This window comes from Diaporthe citri (assembly GCF_014595645.1).
Source record: "Diaporthe citri strain NFHF-8-4 chromosome Unknown scaffold_1, whole genome shotgun sequence".
Taxonomy (NCBI): domain Eukaryota; kingdom Fungi; phylum Ascomycota; class Sordariomycetes; order Diaporthales; family Diaporthaceae; genus Diaporthe; species Diaporthe citri.
In genome coordinates, this window is record NW_025064846.1 from 1,098,318 (window position 1) to 1,111,245 (window position 12,928).

Here is a 12,928-nt window from a genome sequence, read left to right on the forward strand (position 1 = left end):
ATGTATTCCTGCGCACCACCACAAATGCACACGCTCCAGCAGATCCACGAGGTCACTGGACATGCCCGGTAGATGAGACGGGCTAAGTGAAGGGACCCACCCAATCGTTGGCTTGGTGTCAGACCTCCAGCAGACCACGTTCCTTTTCTCCGCACCTGCTTGCGCACACCTCTGGGATCGTGTGCATATGATTTGCCAAGCAAAGTTTGGCCTACGACTGCCAAACCACGCTTGCATGCCGTGGAATACCCAGCGGCCGGAGTCCCCCCCCCCCCCTGATGGGCAACTAGAGCAACCCATCAAGACGCGGTAAGCTGACACCACCACACCACCTCGCAGCCAAAATAAACCACTGAGAGGCATCCTCCACGTTCACTGACCCACCTCCAGTATTAATGGAAACCATTGCAACGGCGAGAGTCCGAGGTGAGCGAAAGAGCTCCTGCCGTCCTCCCCTAAAATGTGGTCCGCGCCGTTCCGTCCAGGAATCCTCTGTCTCTGTGCAAGCAAGGCTCTACTGGCTCCCATCCCTTGGCTCTGACAAAGACATGCTGAGGGGCGTGAGAGATGTGATGTAGGTACAGTCATAATTGGATCATCGGGTGATATATAGCAAATGGCCGCTCCGGGGCTCTGATGGTTGGAGTCCCCGAATTCGCTTTCGAACTTCCCCCAAAGAACTCTGTCAGCCCCATATATGTGTCAAATTTGCCCACATATGCAAGCTGGGAGCCGCCAGTGATTCGCGTAGCTTCGCTCTTCTCCCACCAAGGACCCGGCGCTATCAGGCGTGCGCAGCGAATCCATCATGGACTCCTACCTGTACGACCAGCTGCTCGGGCTTCTGATCTTCTTTAGTGTCCTCTGCACAATCACCGTCGGACTCCGCGTGCTCGTACGGACTAAGCTTACAAAGGGAGCGTTCGGATGGGATGATGTCGCCCTTGTCATTTCATACGTGAGTCTGCGGTGCTGTTCCTATCATCGGCAACCCCCGGTCTGCTTTGAGCGGCAATGTATAATGACACATGGACTCCAGGCGGGCATGATGGTGTTTGTGGCTCTGTGCCTACTGGCTGTAAGGGCAGGCAGGGACTCGTCCGAAGACGAGCCATGGTATAATGATGCCACGGCCAGGAGGGTGGGTAACTCGTAAAAATCCCCTTTCCCCTAGTGACAGGGCACTGAGAACAATTCCAGTACGACTTCGCAAAGTACGTTGTCTGCTTTGTGATATCCGGAGTCGTCAAGATAAGCGTCGCACTGGTCCTCTATCGCCTTGACAGCCGCCCAAAAGTCAGAACAATCATCATCATCGACATTGTCACATGTGTTATTTGGAATGTCATCACCACTTTCGTTCTCTCGCTGGGCTGCATGAGGCAGAGTCCGTATGTTATCAACAACAAGGTGTGCGAGAACACGTTCTACTCACAGGAGTCATCCTATGTTATCTACGACATCTTCCATGTGCTCCTACCGATTTACATTCTTTGGAACGTCCAAATATCGAGGGCTCTTAAAGTGAGCGTGGTTTGTCTGTTCAGTGTTGGGCTTCTGTGAGTTGATACCCTTTACCTTGTTATGCCATTCTCCGTTGTCGAGGCCACACGTCCCCCAAGGCGGGTATTCCCGTTACTGATGAAATCCATACCTTCAGCGCCGCCATCGCCGCCATCATGAAGCTTCAAGTTCACTACGAAACATTCCACCCCCGGGACAACAATTCAGTCTCCACGTGGTACCTGGCCATGATCTGGGCAATCACGGAGCACGGGCTGTCAATCTTCGCCAGCTCCGTGCTTGCCCTGCGCCCGCTGACGAGGTTCGTGTCGAAATCATGGGCATCCCTCTCGAGCACCCTCTACGGTAGCGGCGGCAGCAGCAAGGACACCAAAAACTCTGGTCAGGGTACTTCGAGCCGTGTGTCCAAGAAGTCGAACTGGACGGAGCCGACAGAGTCGAACGAGCTGGGCAACATTGGTGTCCGGAACGAGGTCGAGGTCCGCAGCGAATACACTGCCGAGGGCCAAGCTCAACAGCCCTTGTACCTCGCGGAAGCATACAATGGCAGCTCCGAGAGCCACAAGAGGTTGGTTGATGCGAAGACGCATGAAGATGTGGGTGCTTCCGCCTGAGACGCGGCATTGTTTGAGTAGGGAGGGTATGCCTGGTTTGCTTTGTCCTGGTTTTGTATCAACATTCCCGCCACAGCTCAACTAGAACATCATGTTGAGTCAGTGGACGTGGAGGGCTTGCAGGTTGGCGTTCATGTATTGAAGACCTATCTAGAAATAAGTAATATTGACCTGGGTACCCTCGAACAAGTTTCAGTTTCAATTCAATGAACTGAGTCAAAGTGCCAGAGCCTTCGCCCCTTCATCGTCTTCTTCCGATTCTGTGTTGACAACCGCTGCCACCAATTTCCTCGAATACAGTCCTCAGAACACCAAGCATGAGGTTACCACAGCACTGCTCCTCACCCGCGGCCCCGCGCCCCATCCACTGGTGCCTTCGAAAGACCTCGACTTCACGAGGGGTGTTTCTTCCACTTCTTGCGTCCCTTCCGACCGACGTAGACTTCGAAAATTTGGACTGATACTGGTATCGCGTGATCTGGCGCCCGAAGCAGCTCGATTTCACCGCGAATAGTATCGAGCCAGTGTTTTCTGGGCTGCCAGTCTCTTGCAGGCCAGGAAGTGTCTCCGGCAGCTTTGACGAGTCTGCAACGACTGGTTGGGGGGCACACAACTGTCTCGCCGATGATTGAGTTTTCCAGATCCACAAAGGGGTTCACCACAATCGAGATCTTTCGTAGCTGAGGGAAAGTTGCCGCGATGCCAGCTCGAGTTTCAGAAATTGTAAGGGAGATATGGCTGCTGGGGAACAGTACACCAGGCTGCAGTGCTATGTTTTGGACCGCTTTCCAGCAGTCCACAAATTCATTGTTGGGGGGCTCTGGCAGAGTGTCAGTGCGGTACCGAGTACGCCGATGAAAACGCTCGTTCTTCCATACTACAGTAATACCAGTCAGCTCAAAAATTGGTGAGAAGGAAGTTTTATAGAGGTCAGGGATGGATTGGGATGTCATCTGTCAAGTATCCCTACAGTCGCCCTCCTTCGGGAGCGGAGCAGTGACGTAGACTAAGAATATGGCATATAAATGTGCGTGAGAAGGCTGGCATCACCGAGGAAATACTCACTTGCGTCTTCGACGTTGTGCCCTCCAAGGTAGAGTGTGTCCAGCGCCGGGTCGAAGGCCCGGCAGGGCACATTGCGCTTTGCGGCCAGAGAGTAGCGGAATCGCACACCACCAGCTTTTGAGGTGAGGAAGGCTCGTGACTCGCTGCATGCGTGCATCAAGGCGACGTCGACGTCGACGATCAGCTGTGTCGGAGGAAAGCCGGGCAGGCCTTTGGTGGGGCTTCTGGTGTAGAAATGAGTGCAGATCTCAGGCTTGCGGTCGGCCCAGGCTTCACTCCACACCATGTGTCTGATCTCCAATGGGAGCTGCATGAAGCGGACAAAGGAGCCCTCCTCTGGTTCAGACATCTTTGAATTGCGAGGGATGTTTGATATGGACTACTTCAGTTCCGGAGACCTGGTGCTGCGACCATGTCGAGGCGGCAGTGTCTAGCGGTGACGTAGAGTATTGAGATGAAGGAAATGAGCGGTGCTGTCAGGTATAATACAGGCAAACGACAAGTATGTCTACTTAACACGCACTGTCAGTTGGTGGATGTGACAGGGCAATTTGGGGAGGAGTAGACAATACCTTCTAGGTGCTCAAGCGATGCAGACTGTGGGTGTTGTCAAATCAGGAGGGCTCCAGAATGTATCGAGGACAGTTCTGATGAGGGCACAAGTGCACCTCAAGTGCCCGGTGAATTCACGATGCTCAACGTTCTGGGGTATGAATGTTTTTTGATACTGCGCCAAACTCATAGAAAAGAAGTGCAGGGAGCGTTTGAGAGAGTGGGATACTTCAATGGATCGAATCAATCTGCCAGTGGAGGGAACAAAACTTCGGCGATGAATGCCACAACTCAGGCACTGGGGGAGGTGACACAGATCGCACTAGTATAGCTCGCTATATGTAAGGTCTCAGACTGAGTGTCACACTCTAAGGTGAATTTCCTTTATGAACAAGAAGCCTTCTATGGGGAGAGAAGTCCTCGGTACATCACAGTTGAGGCGGAAAGTTCGACACCAACGCATGCCTCAGCCCTGAACTTGGATCGGCTCTGGCAGAAGCGCAAACCCATTCATTTAGTACCATCGCAAATGGTGATGAAAGGGGAGAAGGCTCCTATTCAGCGATTTTAGCACATTGCAGGTTGGTCTTGATGTGTGTACGTACCACTCAGGAATAACCTCCCTGTTCTTGCATCATGAACCACGGTGGTAGTTCCCGGCAAGACGCTCCCCTCGCTGTCCTCGAGGACCTTCTCCGTGATGAATTTTCCTCCCGTTTCTCAGGAGAGCTTGAACACAGAGGAAGACGGGAAATAACGGTGCGGGTTTTCGGCCTGCTTCTAGATCTCGATGCCCCTCGGTAAAACCGCCGCCCATAGGGTACCATCTTGGTCTTCGGAAAGATTATCGATCGCGTACGGAAGATCTATCTTATATATGACCTCCAGGGAGTTGTCTGCCGTTGGTCGAAGCACCGTTATTCCGCCTTGCGCGGACTCGGGCACGTATATCAGTCCGTCCACGCGGCTCCGGATCAAACCGTTTGGGTAGCCGTAGCCTTCCGAGACGACCCTACATGGGCTGGAGGGCCCGTCTGGGCAGAATGTGACGTCTCCTGTGAGGAGAATCGGCGAGAGGGCATTTCCCTGGATAATTATGAAAATCAAGATCAGCCTTGTGCTTCACGAGGACTCAGACGACTTGAACCGTCACCCTCCGATACAACGGACAACTCTCAGACGGAACCTACCCAACCTATCTTATTCTGGCCATGATCGTTGGTGATATAGAAACCTTTGCCCTCCGCAGCTGCCACCCTGTTCGGCGTTGCAATAGCAGGATCTGCCACTGTACGCATGTGTTGAAGACTGTCGGTGTTCGGAAGAAGCCTGAAGACCTCGATTGTGGCATTACCACCCACGGCAGCCTGGGCTGGCACGATCTCCCCATTGCTGTCGACCGATGGGCGAAAATTCGTGATAAGGAGCTCGGAAGCACCCTCATCCAGTTCTATTCCCGCAAAGCCTGCAAAGTTGATGATACCGTCGCCTGCAGTCCTGTCATGGAAGTCGACTTGAAATCCAAGGTCTCTATATCCATGACGATGATCGCATCCCTGGTCGAACGTCCAGCTAGATCAAGCTTTGTCTCACTTCGACTCGGTCAAATTTTCAAACGTAGTTAACAGTCCGGGAATAACTCGCAGATCACGACGTACCTGGGCATCCACCTGTTCCGGGCATCCGAGTCGGAACAAGCGAGGAACAGCTGCCGCGTGGCCTCGGACAACCACATGTCTTCGCACGCCTGGAGAAGCGGGTCATGGACCCGACGGCATTGGTATGAAGGGAAGTCGCTGATGGGTTGCAAAACCTTGCCAATTGCGAGACCCAATTTCAGCACAGTCCATATGCTTTGGGTTATAGAGAGCTGACTGAGCACTGCGCCGAGGACGGCAATGCCCAGGCCAACCCTCGTCAAGTTTGCCATGGCACAAGTGCGAGTGGTCCGTTGCCCAGGACGTGGTCAGCTTCAATACTGAACGCGCAGGCCGGGCGGTGACTGAAAAAGTTGGTATGGTGTAGGGTTCTTAAGACAATGCTTTTCGATGATGAAAAAAATGTCAAGCCGAGGCGATAAGTAGTCTCATTTCGCCTCGATTCTTCGAGTGACTCGTCATATTTGTGTGCGCGGGCCTGTTGGCTAAGCATGTAAGATGCACCAACGGGTGTGACTGGTCCCCCCCCGGGGCACGGAAGATGCCGGTGATCCTGATGACCCGTTGGCCGATCACGACAACAACCGCTCAGGTATCATTCCACCAAAGCGCTCTCGTAAAATGTATGACCATCTTGCTACAGCCAGACATTAGCGTAATGTCCATTATTCATATGTTGAGTCCCCTGGTCTCTGGAGGTAATTAGACACCTTTACACGCTCATTCTAGCCAGCCACTTTCTACAGAGATGCTCTGCTCTGCCAGGATGCTTCCACCGCGGAAATCACCCAAGCCGCAGTGCAGAGCGCTGGCAAAAAGTATCACATAAACCGATACGTTTCAATCACACAGGATAGCACAGAACATGGCGGTTTGAAGCCATACCTAATCTTTGGGCCTCGTGCTGGTCATGTTGGTAGCACTTTAGCACTCTCCCCACATTCCTAGTGTCCCCGAACCGAGTGCTGTCCCTCTTAAGGTGGGGGATATATGGATGTGACACTGCAGATTTGACTCACAGGACCGAGGAACGCATTTCCGGGCATATAGATTACTCACTCTTTTACTTACTATAGTTAGCTAAGACGACCTCCGCGTACGGATCATACCCACGATCCAGGCAGGCCCCAGGGGACTTAGTAAGGACATGCAGTCGTCGTGACGCGATGATTTCACCATTCTTTTATAGGCTTGATGACCGATTCTGAACGCATCGCAACGCCCTTCATGTAAATGCTCTAGATGGGTACGTGGGAGTGAGTATATAAGTGTTTCTTTTCCGGACGCACGCATTTTGAGACCACATTTGAGAATGCGTCTCACCTACCTGCTCTCCGCATTAAACGATGCAGCTCAGAACAAGCAGTGATGGCCAATAACGAAATCGCGATTCACGGATGGACTCCGGTTGTGAGGGATCACAAGGCTCTATTGGCCGGCAAGCCTTACATCAATAGGCCGACCGCCCTCCTGGTCAAGGACATCCAGTTCCCATCTGACGATATTGTTGCCAAGGTCCGGAAGCATGCGAAAGAGAACTTGCCTGCTCCCACGTTCAACCACTCCATGAGAGTATTCTATTTCGGTATGGCACAGCAGCTCGTCATATTGACTTGTGAAACTGATTGGGCCATGTGATAGCCTCTGCGATTCTAGAACAGCAGTTTCCAGACCTGGCCAAGTCGCTTTCCCGCTCGACGTTGGCCTTGACAGCTCTCCTCCATGACATCGGAACAACCCACGGCAATCTGCGTGCGACTCAGCTGTCCTTCGAGTTCTACGGCGGATACCTAGCACTAGACCTCGTAGGCAAACAGCTCGAGGCTCCAAAATCTCAGGCAGAGGCTGTGGCCGAGGCCGTCATCCGCCACCAAGACCTGGGGTCGACCGGCACCATTACCTTCCTCGGCCAGCTGATCCAGCTGGCGACCGTCTACGACAACATGGGAGACAACCCGGAGATCGTCCACCTGGATACCAAGGTCGACGTCAACAAGGCCTTCCCGAGGCTCGGTTGGAGCAAGTGCTTCAGCGCGACGATCCGCGAGGAGGTTGGCCTCAAGCCGTGGGCCCACACGACCCACCTGGAGGAGGACTTCCCTATAGGAGTGGAAAACAACAAGCTGATGGCTGAATTTGAATAATTTACGAGTGTCAGAATTTGAAATTGTGTCTAGGACATGGGAAGATAAGCACAAGAGCGGCTTTCCGAGCTTAACTTGTTGCACGGGAAACAAAATATCCGGGTTTTATTACCCTGGCTGGAATCAAACCATTCAGGCCTGGGCCGAGTGATTTCATAACTTGAAGTCGTCACACCTTTGCTCGAAGAGAATGGACAGGGCAAAGTAGTTTGAGTGATCAATTCCATTTGCTGATTCATGCCTCTGTTCTGTTCCCAACCCAGACACGTTCGTGTCTAAGGACAGGCGTGCACACGACCTGTCCGCCCTCGAGTAAGACTGAGCTGCTCTGATGGTAGCGCATCCTCAAGCAATTATTACCCCGGCGTGTGCATACCGATGATCCTCCCGGGCTTGTTCCTGAGCGTGGTACAAAGCCTCCGCGGTCTACTCCTCCCCGTCAGCCTTCGGCTTCTTCTGGCGCTTCTCCTCACGATCCTTACGCTCTTGATGAGACCACTCCTCCAATCCCTTCTTGTCAATGTTGCTGAAGGTTGCCTCATCCTTCTGAGACTCCCCAGAGGCACCAGAACTTCCCTTCTGTCCCTCCGAGGTTGAGCTCTTAGCGCCGGAGGCGCTAGTCTGGCTGTGGGTGGTCTTGGAAGACATTGTTGTTTTTGGTACGGAGAACGGTGTTCTGGTGAAATTTCGTGGTTTTGGGAGTTTCTTTTCGTTATTGTTGTGGTCTGAAAGCGTTGGTTGTTGTGATGCCGATGGAAAGAACAAGAGAGCTGGACCGAGTTTCCTGAAGGGAGAAGATCTATTTATACATGGAAGTTGTTGACACTGACACCACTGGACGCGTGACACGGCTAAGCAGGTGGTACGCAATGTACAATCAGGGGCCTAGCGACTGGAGTGACCTCTGGAAATCGATGAGAGAGCTGGCTATTCCATCATCAGTTAGAGCAAGGCATATCCAATTCTGACCCTTCCTACACATTCATGTGGAGGCTTTATGATCTGGCAAGTGCCTTGGCATGGAATGGACAATTATGCATACAGCAGAACAGCAACAGGTGGGCACGGGGGGGAAGTGGAACATATCACAAATATTCGGACCTGGATTTTTTTAGTGGAGTCTCTGGCAGTTTCACTCCTCCAAACTTAGTTGTTTCTCTATCTCTTGCCGAGGTGTTCCCACTTCTGTGTCGGAAGGGGACCTCTGCAGCATTGCAAAGATTCGTGAGGGCGTGTAGGGACTCAATATCTTGCGCCTATGGATTACTTTCACTCGGGTTTATGAGGGTGTTCGCCTTTTTGGGCCAATAACGCAGTTGACCTTGTCACAGTTTGACATCACTGACTAGAAACATGTACAAACGATCGGGCATCACTCCATATGATAGGAGATATTTTATTAATACTAATGACTGGTAATTAGGTATCATGTACTTGTCCCAGCTGTGTGGGAATCCGAGGTCTACAATGCCACCTTCCTTGTGCAATACGGCACATAGCCCTGGTCGAGCCGAACTCTTGGTAGACACCTGCTCAGAGCACCTTTTCAAGGTAAGTCCGCCTCATCCATATTCCGTATGAATGTGGAGTACCATTTCACACCGTTGACATGCCCGATGATATTTGCGCGCTCGTTCTTTTTGTGCGCGTTGCTGTAAATCTGGTTATCGGTGGGGTCCGCCATGTCGTGCCCGGGGCTGAAGCGGAAGATGTGTTCTGTGAGATCCCAGTAGTGCCGGGAGTCGGTGTTGGCAGGCATGGTCACTGGAGCCACAAGTGTCAAGTTACTGTCTCCGTACACGCTTCGGATTGTGCCCTGTAGAACACCGTATGGGGTCGTGCCGTTGACTGAAAACGAAGTGACCGGCGATGGCTCCAAGGCCCCCGGGAGTGCCGTCAGTTTGATCGAATCAGCGACCTCAGGGTCAGACCAGCCGCGGAAAGTGAGTTTCGGTTCATCTTTCGCCCCATTCGTATCTGCTATGTGGTCCTTGATGATCTGCTCCAGGTGACTCTTGGCTTGCTCAACGGAAGTACCGAGATGCAGGCGGTGATTGATCGACAGTACTGTGCGTTCAGGGAGAACATTGATCTTGTTTCCTCCATGAATCATGGCCAGAGATTGAGTGTTATCAACAAGCGGCTTCAAATGTGGCATCATGTCGATGACGAAGGGCAGAACGTCATTGATGACTGTCTCATTCTGGTCGATGCGCTTGAAATATTCCACCCACTTGTCTTCCAACCCGGCGTGCTGCCCCAGGCAGAAAACTGCTTGTAGGAATGGGTCATGTGCTTGGACTTCGCCGTGCATCGGATGTTCGTGAAATCGCTCGATGAGAGCAGCCACGACAGCGATGGAGTTCTCATCATAATCAGCTGAGAGAGCGCTGTGGCCAGACTCCATATGTACGGAGATGTTTGCGTTGAAGAGACCTTTCTCAGCCAATCCCGGAACGGCGTAGGTCGTGCGAAGCTCTTTATGATGGACTATGCCAGGGCCCTCATCAACGAGCAGGGCTATCCCGCTCTTTCCATATCGCTTCACAAGATTTTCAGCAATTTTCTTGGCTCCCTGGAGCCCAGAGATCTCCTCGTCGAAGCCAAATGCCAAGACCAGTGTTCTCTGGGGGGTGTAGTCAAATCTGAGCAATGACTCAACAGCTGACATGCTCGCAATGAGTGTGGTCTTGCTGTCGATCGCACCCCTGCCCCACACATACTTTCCGTCGAAGAATCCACTGAATGGAGGGTGCTCCCATTCAGGTACTGTTTCCTCTGGCACGGGGACGACGTCTTGGTGGGCGAGGAAGAGAGATGGCTTCAAAGATGAATTCGTTCCCTTCCATGTGTAAATGAGACCATGCTTGTTGACTCGCTCAAGGTCCAGGTGCCGGTGGACCAGAGGGAATGTTTTCTTGAGGTACTCGCGAAACTCAGACATATGTTGCCACACAGGGTCTTCGCCAGGCAAATCCTGCCATGGCGTCTGGCTGGTGGTGTCGATCTGGACAGCTCCAGACAAGCGCGCGACGGAGATGTCAAGGAACTTTTCGGATTTGAGGTACTCATCGAGGCCGGAAAGTTGCTTGCCAGTTTTGGGGTTAAGAGATTCGAGCTGTGGACATTGGTGCCTCCATTCGTAGGGGGTCAGCTCATGGGCGACAGTGGTCCCCACAGCGAGCAAAAGGGCAGCAACCTGAGCGAGTTTCATGATGGCGGCTGAAAGTGGCAGGGAGGCAGAGGTGTCGTTGGCTCCAGGAGATGTTCAGTGCAGGGTGTGCGACGTCGTGCGTGTTCCTCTTGGGCTTTCCGTTGGTGCAAAATATCATGGGTACTAACGTATCTATGTTCCCAAAGAAAGGAAGGCGGGTGACGCAGTGCCTGCTTGTGGTGTCAAGGGACGTTGAAGCAAGGACTGACAGCGCGATGGATTGCAGTTCAAACTGCGCAGGCCCGCGGGGAATGGAAGGAGCGGGCGAGAGAGTGGGAGAATGGAGAGAATGGGAGGGCCACGATCGAGTGAGGCAGCTGAGCGAGCATAGCATGCACCACCATGGCGCCCCGTATAAAATCTGGAAGACGGTAACTAGACTGTCCCTGAAGCAATGACACAGTTCCTGATTAGTCTCTTTCTCAGAACCATCGGGCCACCAAAGAAAATGCTAGTCAATTTTCCATAAACACGGTCTTCATTTGAGAGTCATCTGTCCAGAAACACCCAGCCAAGGTCAGCCGACCCAGCGGAGGTCTTTTGATATGGTTCGTGACTGAAAGGAGCTAAGGGTATGGCAGTCGCCAGCAACGAGAGGCTGTCTGAGCAACCCATCTTGGACAGTCCACTCCGAGGTTGCTCCTTCCCAAGTTGCGCAACATGTTTTCATTTGGGAGGAAGGCATGCGTGGATGCCAGCAGTTCGGCCCAAGCAGCTTAATCACTGTCCAAAAAACACGGCTGCCCTTGTACCGTAGCTCTCATCTGCCTTGCTGCTTGAATGTGATGCTAGTGAATTTTAAAACCCGCTGTAACATACTAAGGTCGCAATCAATTGGGGCTATCTCAACCCGTCCCGAAAGCGCTGGATACAAACCGTATGCCTGAGCACTGCAAATTGAAAGTCGATACTGTGTACAGCACGGCCTGTCTTAATTCACAGGACGAAGGAAATTTGATGTTTTGATGTCACAGCGTGTAATCATGTGTTCACGGCGTGTGCTGGTGTGCTTCAGCATTTTGGAAAATCCAAAATTTGTCACTTCAGTCAGAATTTAGAATTTGAGACGTCTCTCATCGTGTTTCTTTCTCACAGGTCCTTCACAGGGGCATCGCCCTCCTTTTCACCCGTTCCGTAAGTTCGCCTCTTCTCCTTGCCAGCATCCTTGTCTGCTTCGAACTGCTTCACCTCGGGACTATCCATGAGGTGGACGACTTTATCTGCCTGGAACTTCTTGATGACAGCGCCGAATCCCTCGTTTGAATAGTCTTTCTCATTTGCCTGGTCTTTGTGGTACTTGACCCGGATGAAGTCACTGTCGATGGTCGCCGGGTCCAGAGACAGGCTAACAATCGCATTTACCACGGCCGTTTTTGGAATAACCTTGAAAGTCCATTCCTGGGGTAGGTCAGCTTATGGGTGTGTCTCGAGACAGCATGGCCGGGTTGAGAGGTCAAGCATACCTCCTCGTGCTTGAATTGAATCAGATCTCGGTCGTTGGTCACAACCTCGTATCCGTGGCTTTTTGCCCCAGCAAAAAGTTTGGGCAGTGCAAACCACTGGCCAGCCATCTTATATCGATCATTGGCATAGACAAACTGGTCGTTGTACACGCAGTCTGGAGTGTATCGCTTCACACGATCCACCGAAGGCTTCATCTCATACAACGCAATGATATCATCCAGAAGCGACTGACGTGCAGCTGACAGAGGAAGAGACTTGGATGGGTCTGGCTTGTAATCACCAGTCGGGTGTGTCTGGCGGACTTCGAAGTACTCCCCTGGCAAGGATGCATCCGTCGGGAAGTTGACTTTTCCGGAGTCGGCTCCGTGTTGACTTGGCGCTTGCGCGGACATTGTCACTGTGTTGTGGAGATATCTAGCGGCACGAAAGTGGTGTTGAAATTTGAGAGCTCTGATCTGACTAAGGTTGGTCCGGAGATGTGAGCGCGTGAGTACTGCAGCAGTGGCGATTATTACTGTAGGAAACTGCCATCTATCTAATATATTCATTTATTTATATATACGTCGCTTGCTCAAATAGAGCCAGGCTAATGATTCATCGTTCTAATGTGGCGTTTGTGGTGCTTACCCACGGGCATCAAGTTCAAAGGGCCGTGGCCGTGACGTAGTTGAGACCTGCATGGAATCTGAAGTC

At 52.2% G+C, this 12,928-nt stretch overlaps 7 protein-coding genes across 7 annotated transcripts; 2 read left to right on the forward strand and 5 right to left on the reverse strand.

Moving 5' to 3' along the window:
- Positions 1-808: 808 nt before the first annotated feature.
- INS49_000304 (uncharacterized protein) lies at positions 809-2,138 on the forward strand (the record flags this gene model as incomplete). The annotated part of the gene is made up of 4 exons (XM_043161142.1): positions 809-958; positions 1,040-1,141; positions 1,201-1,559; positions 1,661-2,138. The coding sequence occupies 4 exons, from the start codon at positions 809-811 to the stop codon at positions 2,136-2,138; spliced, it is 1,089 nt and encodes a 362-aa protein (XP_043029648.1).
- A 956-nt stretch (positions 2,139-3,094) lies between these two features.
- On the reverse strand, positions 3,095-3,552 carry INS49_000305 (uncharacterized protein; the record flags this gene model as incomplete). The annotated part of the gene is made up of 2 exons (XM_043161143.1): positions 3,095-3,144; positions 3,204-3,552. The coding sequence occupies 2 exons, from the start codon at positions 3,550-3,552 to the stop codon at positions 3,095-3,097; spliced, it is 399 nt and encodes a 132-aa protein (XP_043029649.1).
- Positions 3,553-4,535: 983 nt separating this feature from the next.
- INS49_000306 (uncharacterized protein) lies at positions 4,536-5,685 on the reverse strand (the record flags this gene model as incomplete). Its single annotated transcript, XM_043161144.1, has 3 exons — positions 4,536-4,841; positions 4,946-5,252; positions 5,414-5,685. The coding sequence occupies 3 exons, from the start codon at positions 5,683-5,685 to the stop codon at positions 4,536-4,538; spliced, it is 885 nt and encodes a 294-aa protein (XP_043029650.1).
- Positions 5,686-6,781: 1,096 nt separating this feature from the next.
- On the forward strand, positions 6,782-7,557 carry INS49_000307 (uncharacterized protein; the record flags this gene model as incomplete). Its single annotated transcript, XM_043161145.1, has 2 exons — positions 6,782-6,998; positions 7,055-7,557. The coding sequence occupies 2 exons, from the start codon at positions 6,782-6,784 to the stop codon at positions 7,555-7,557; spliced, it is 720 nt and encodes a 239-aa protein (XP_043029651.1).
- Positions 7,558-7,983: 426 nt separating this feature from the next.
- Positions 7,984-8,205, reverse strand: INS49_000308 (uncharacterized protein; the record flags this gene model as incomplete). Its single annotated transcript, XM_043161146.1, has 1 exon — positions 7,984-8,205. The coding sequence occupies one exon, from the start codon at positions 8,203-8,205 to the stop codon at positions 7,984-7,986; it is 222 nt and encodes a 73-aa protein (XP_043029652.1).
- Positions 8,206-9,103: 898 nt separating this feature from the next.
- INS49_000309 (uncharacterized protein) lies at positions 9,104-10,771 on the reverse strand (the record flags this gene model as incomplete). The annotated part of the gene is made up of 1 exon (XM_043161147.1): positions 9,104-10,771. One exon carries the CDS (start codon positions 10,769-10,771, stop codon positions 9,104-9,106), a length of 1,668 nt encoding a protein of 555 aa, XP_043029653.1.
- Positions 10,772-11,860: 1,089 nt separating this feature from the next.
- Positions 11,861-12,627, reverse strand: INS49_000310 (uncharacterized protein; the record flags this gene model as incomplete). Its single annotated transcript, XM_043161148.1, has 2 exons — positions 11,861-12,169; positions 12,235-12,627. The coding sequence occupies 2 exons, from the start codon at positions 12,625-12,627 to the stop codon at positions 11,861-11,863; spliced, it is 702 nt and encodes a 233-aa protein (XP_043029654.1).
- Between the last annotated feature and the right edge of the window lie 301 nt (positions 12,628-12,928).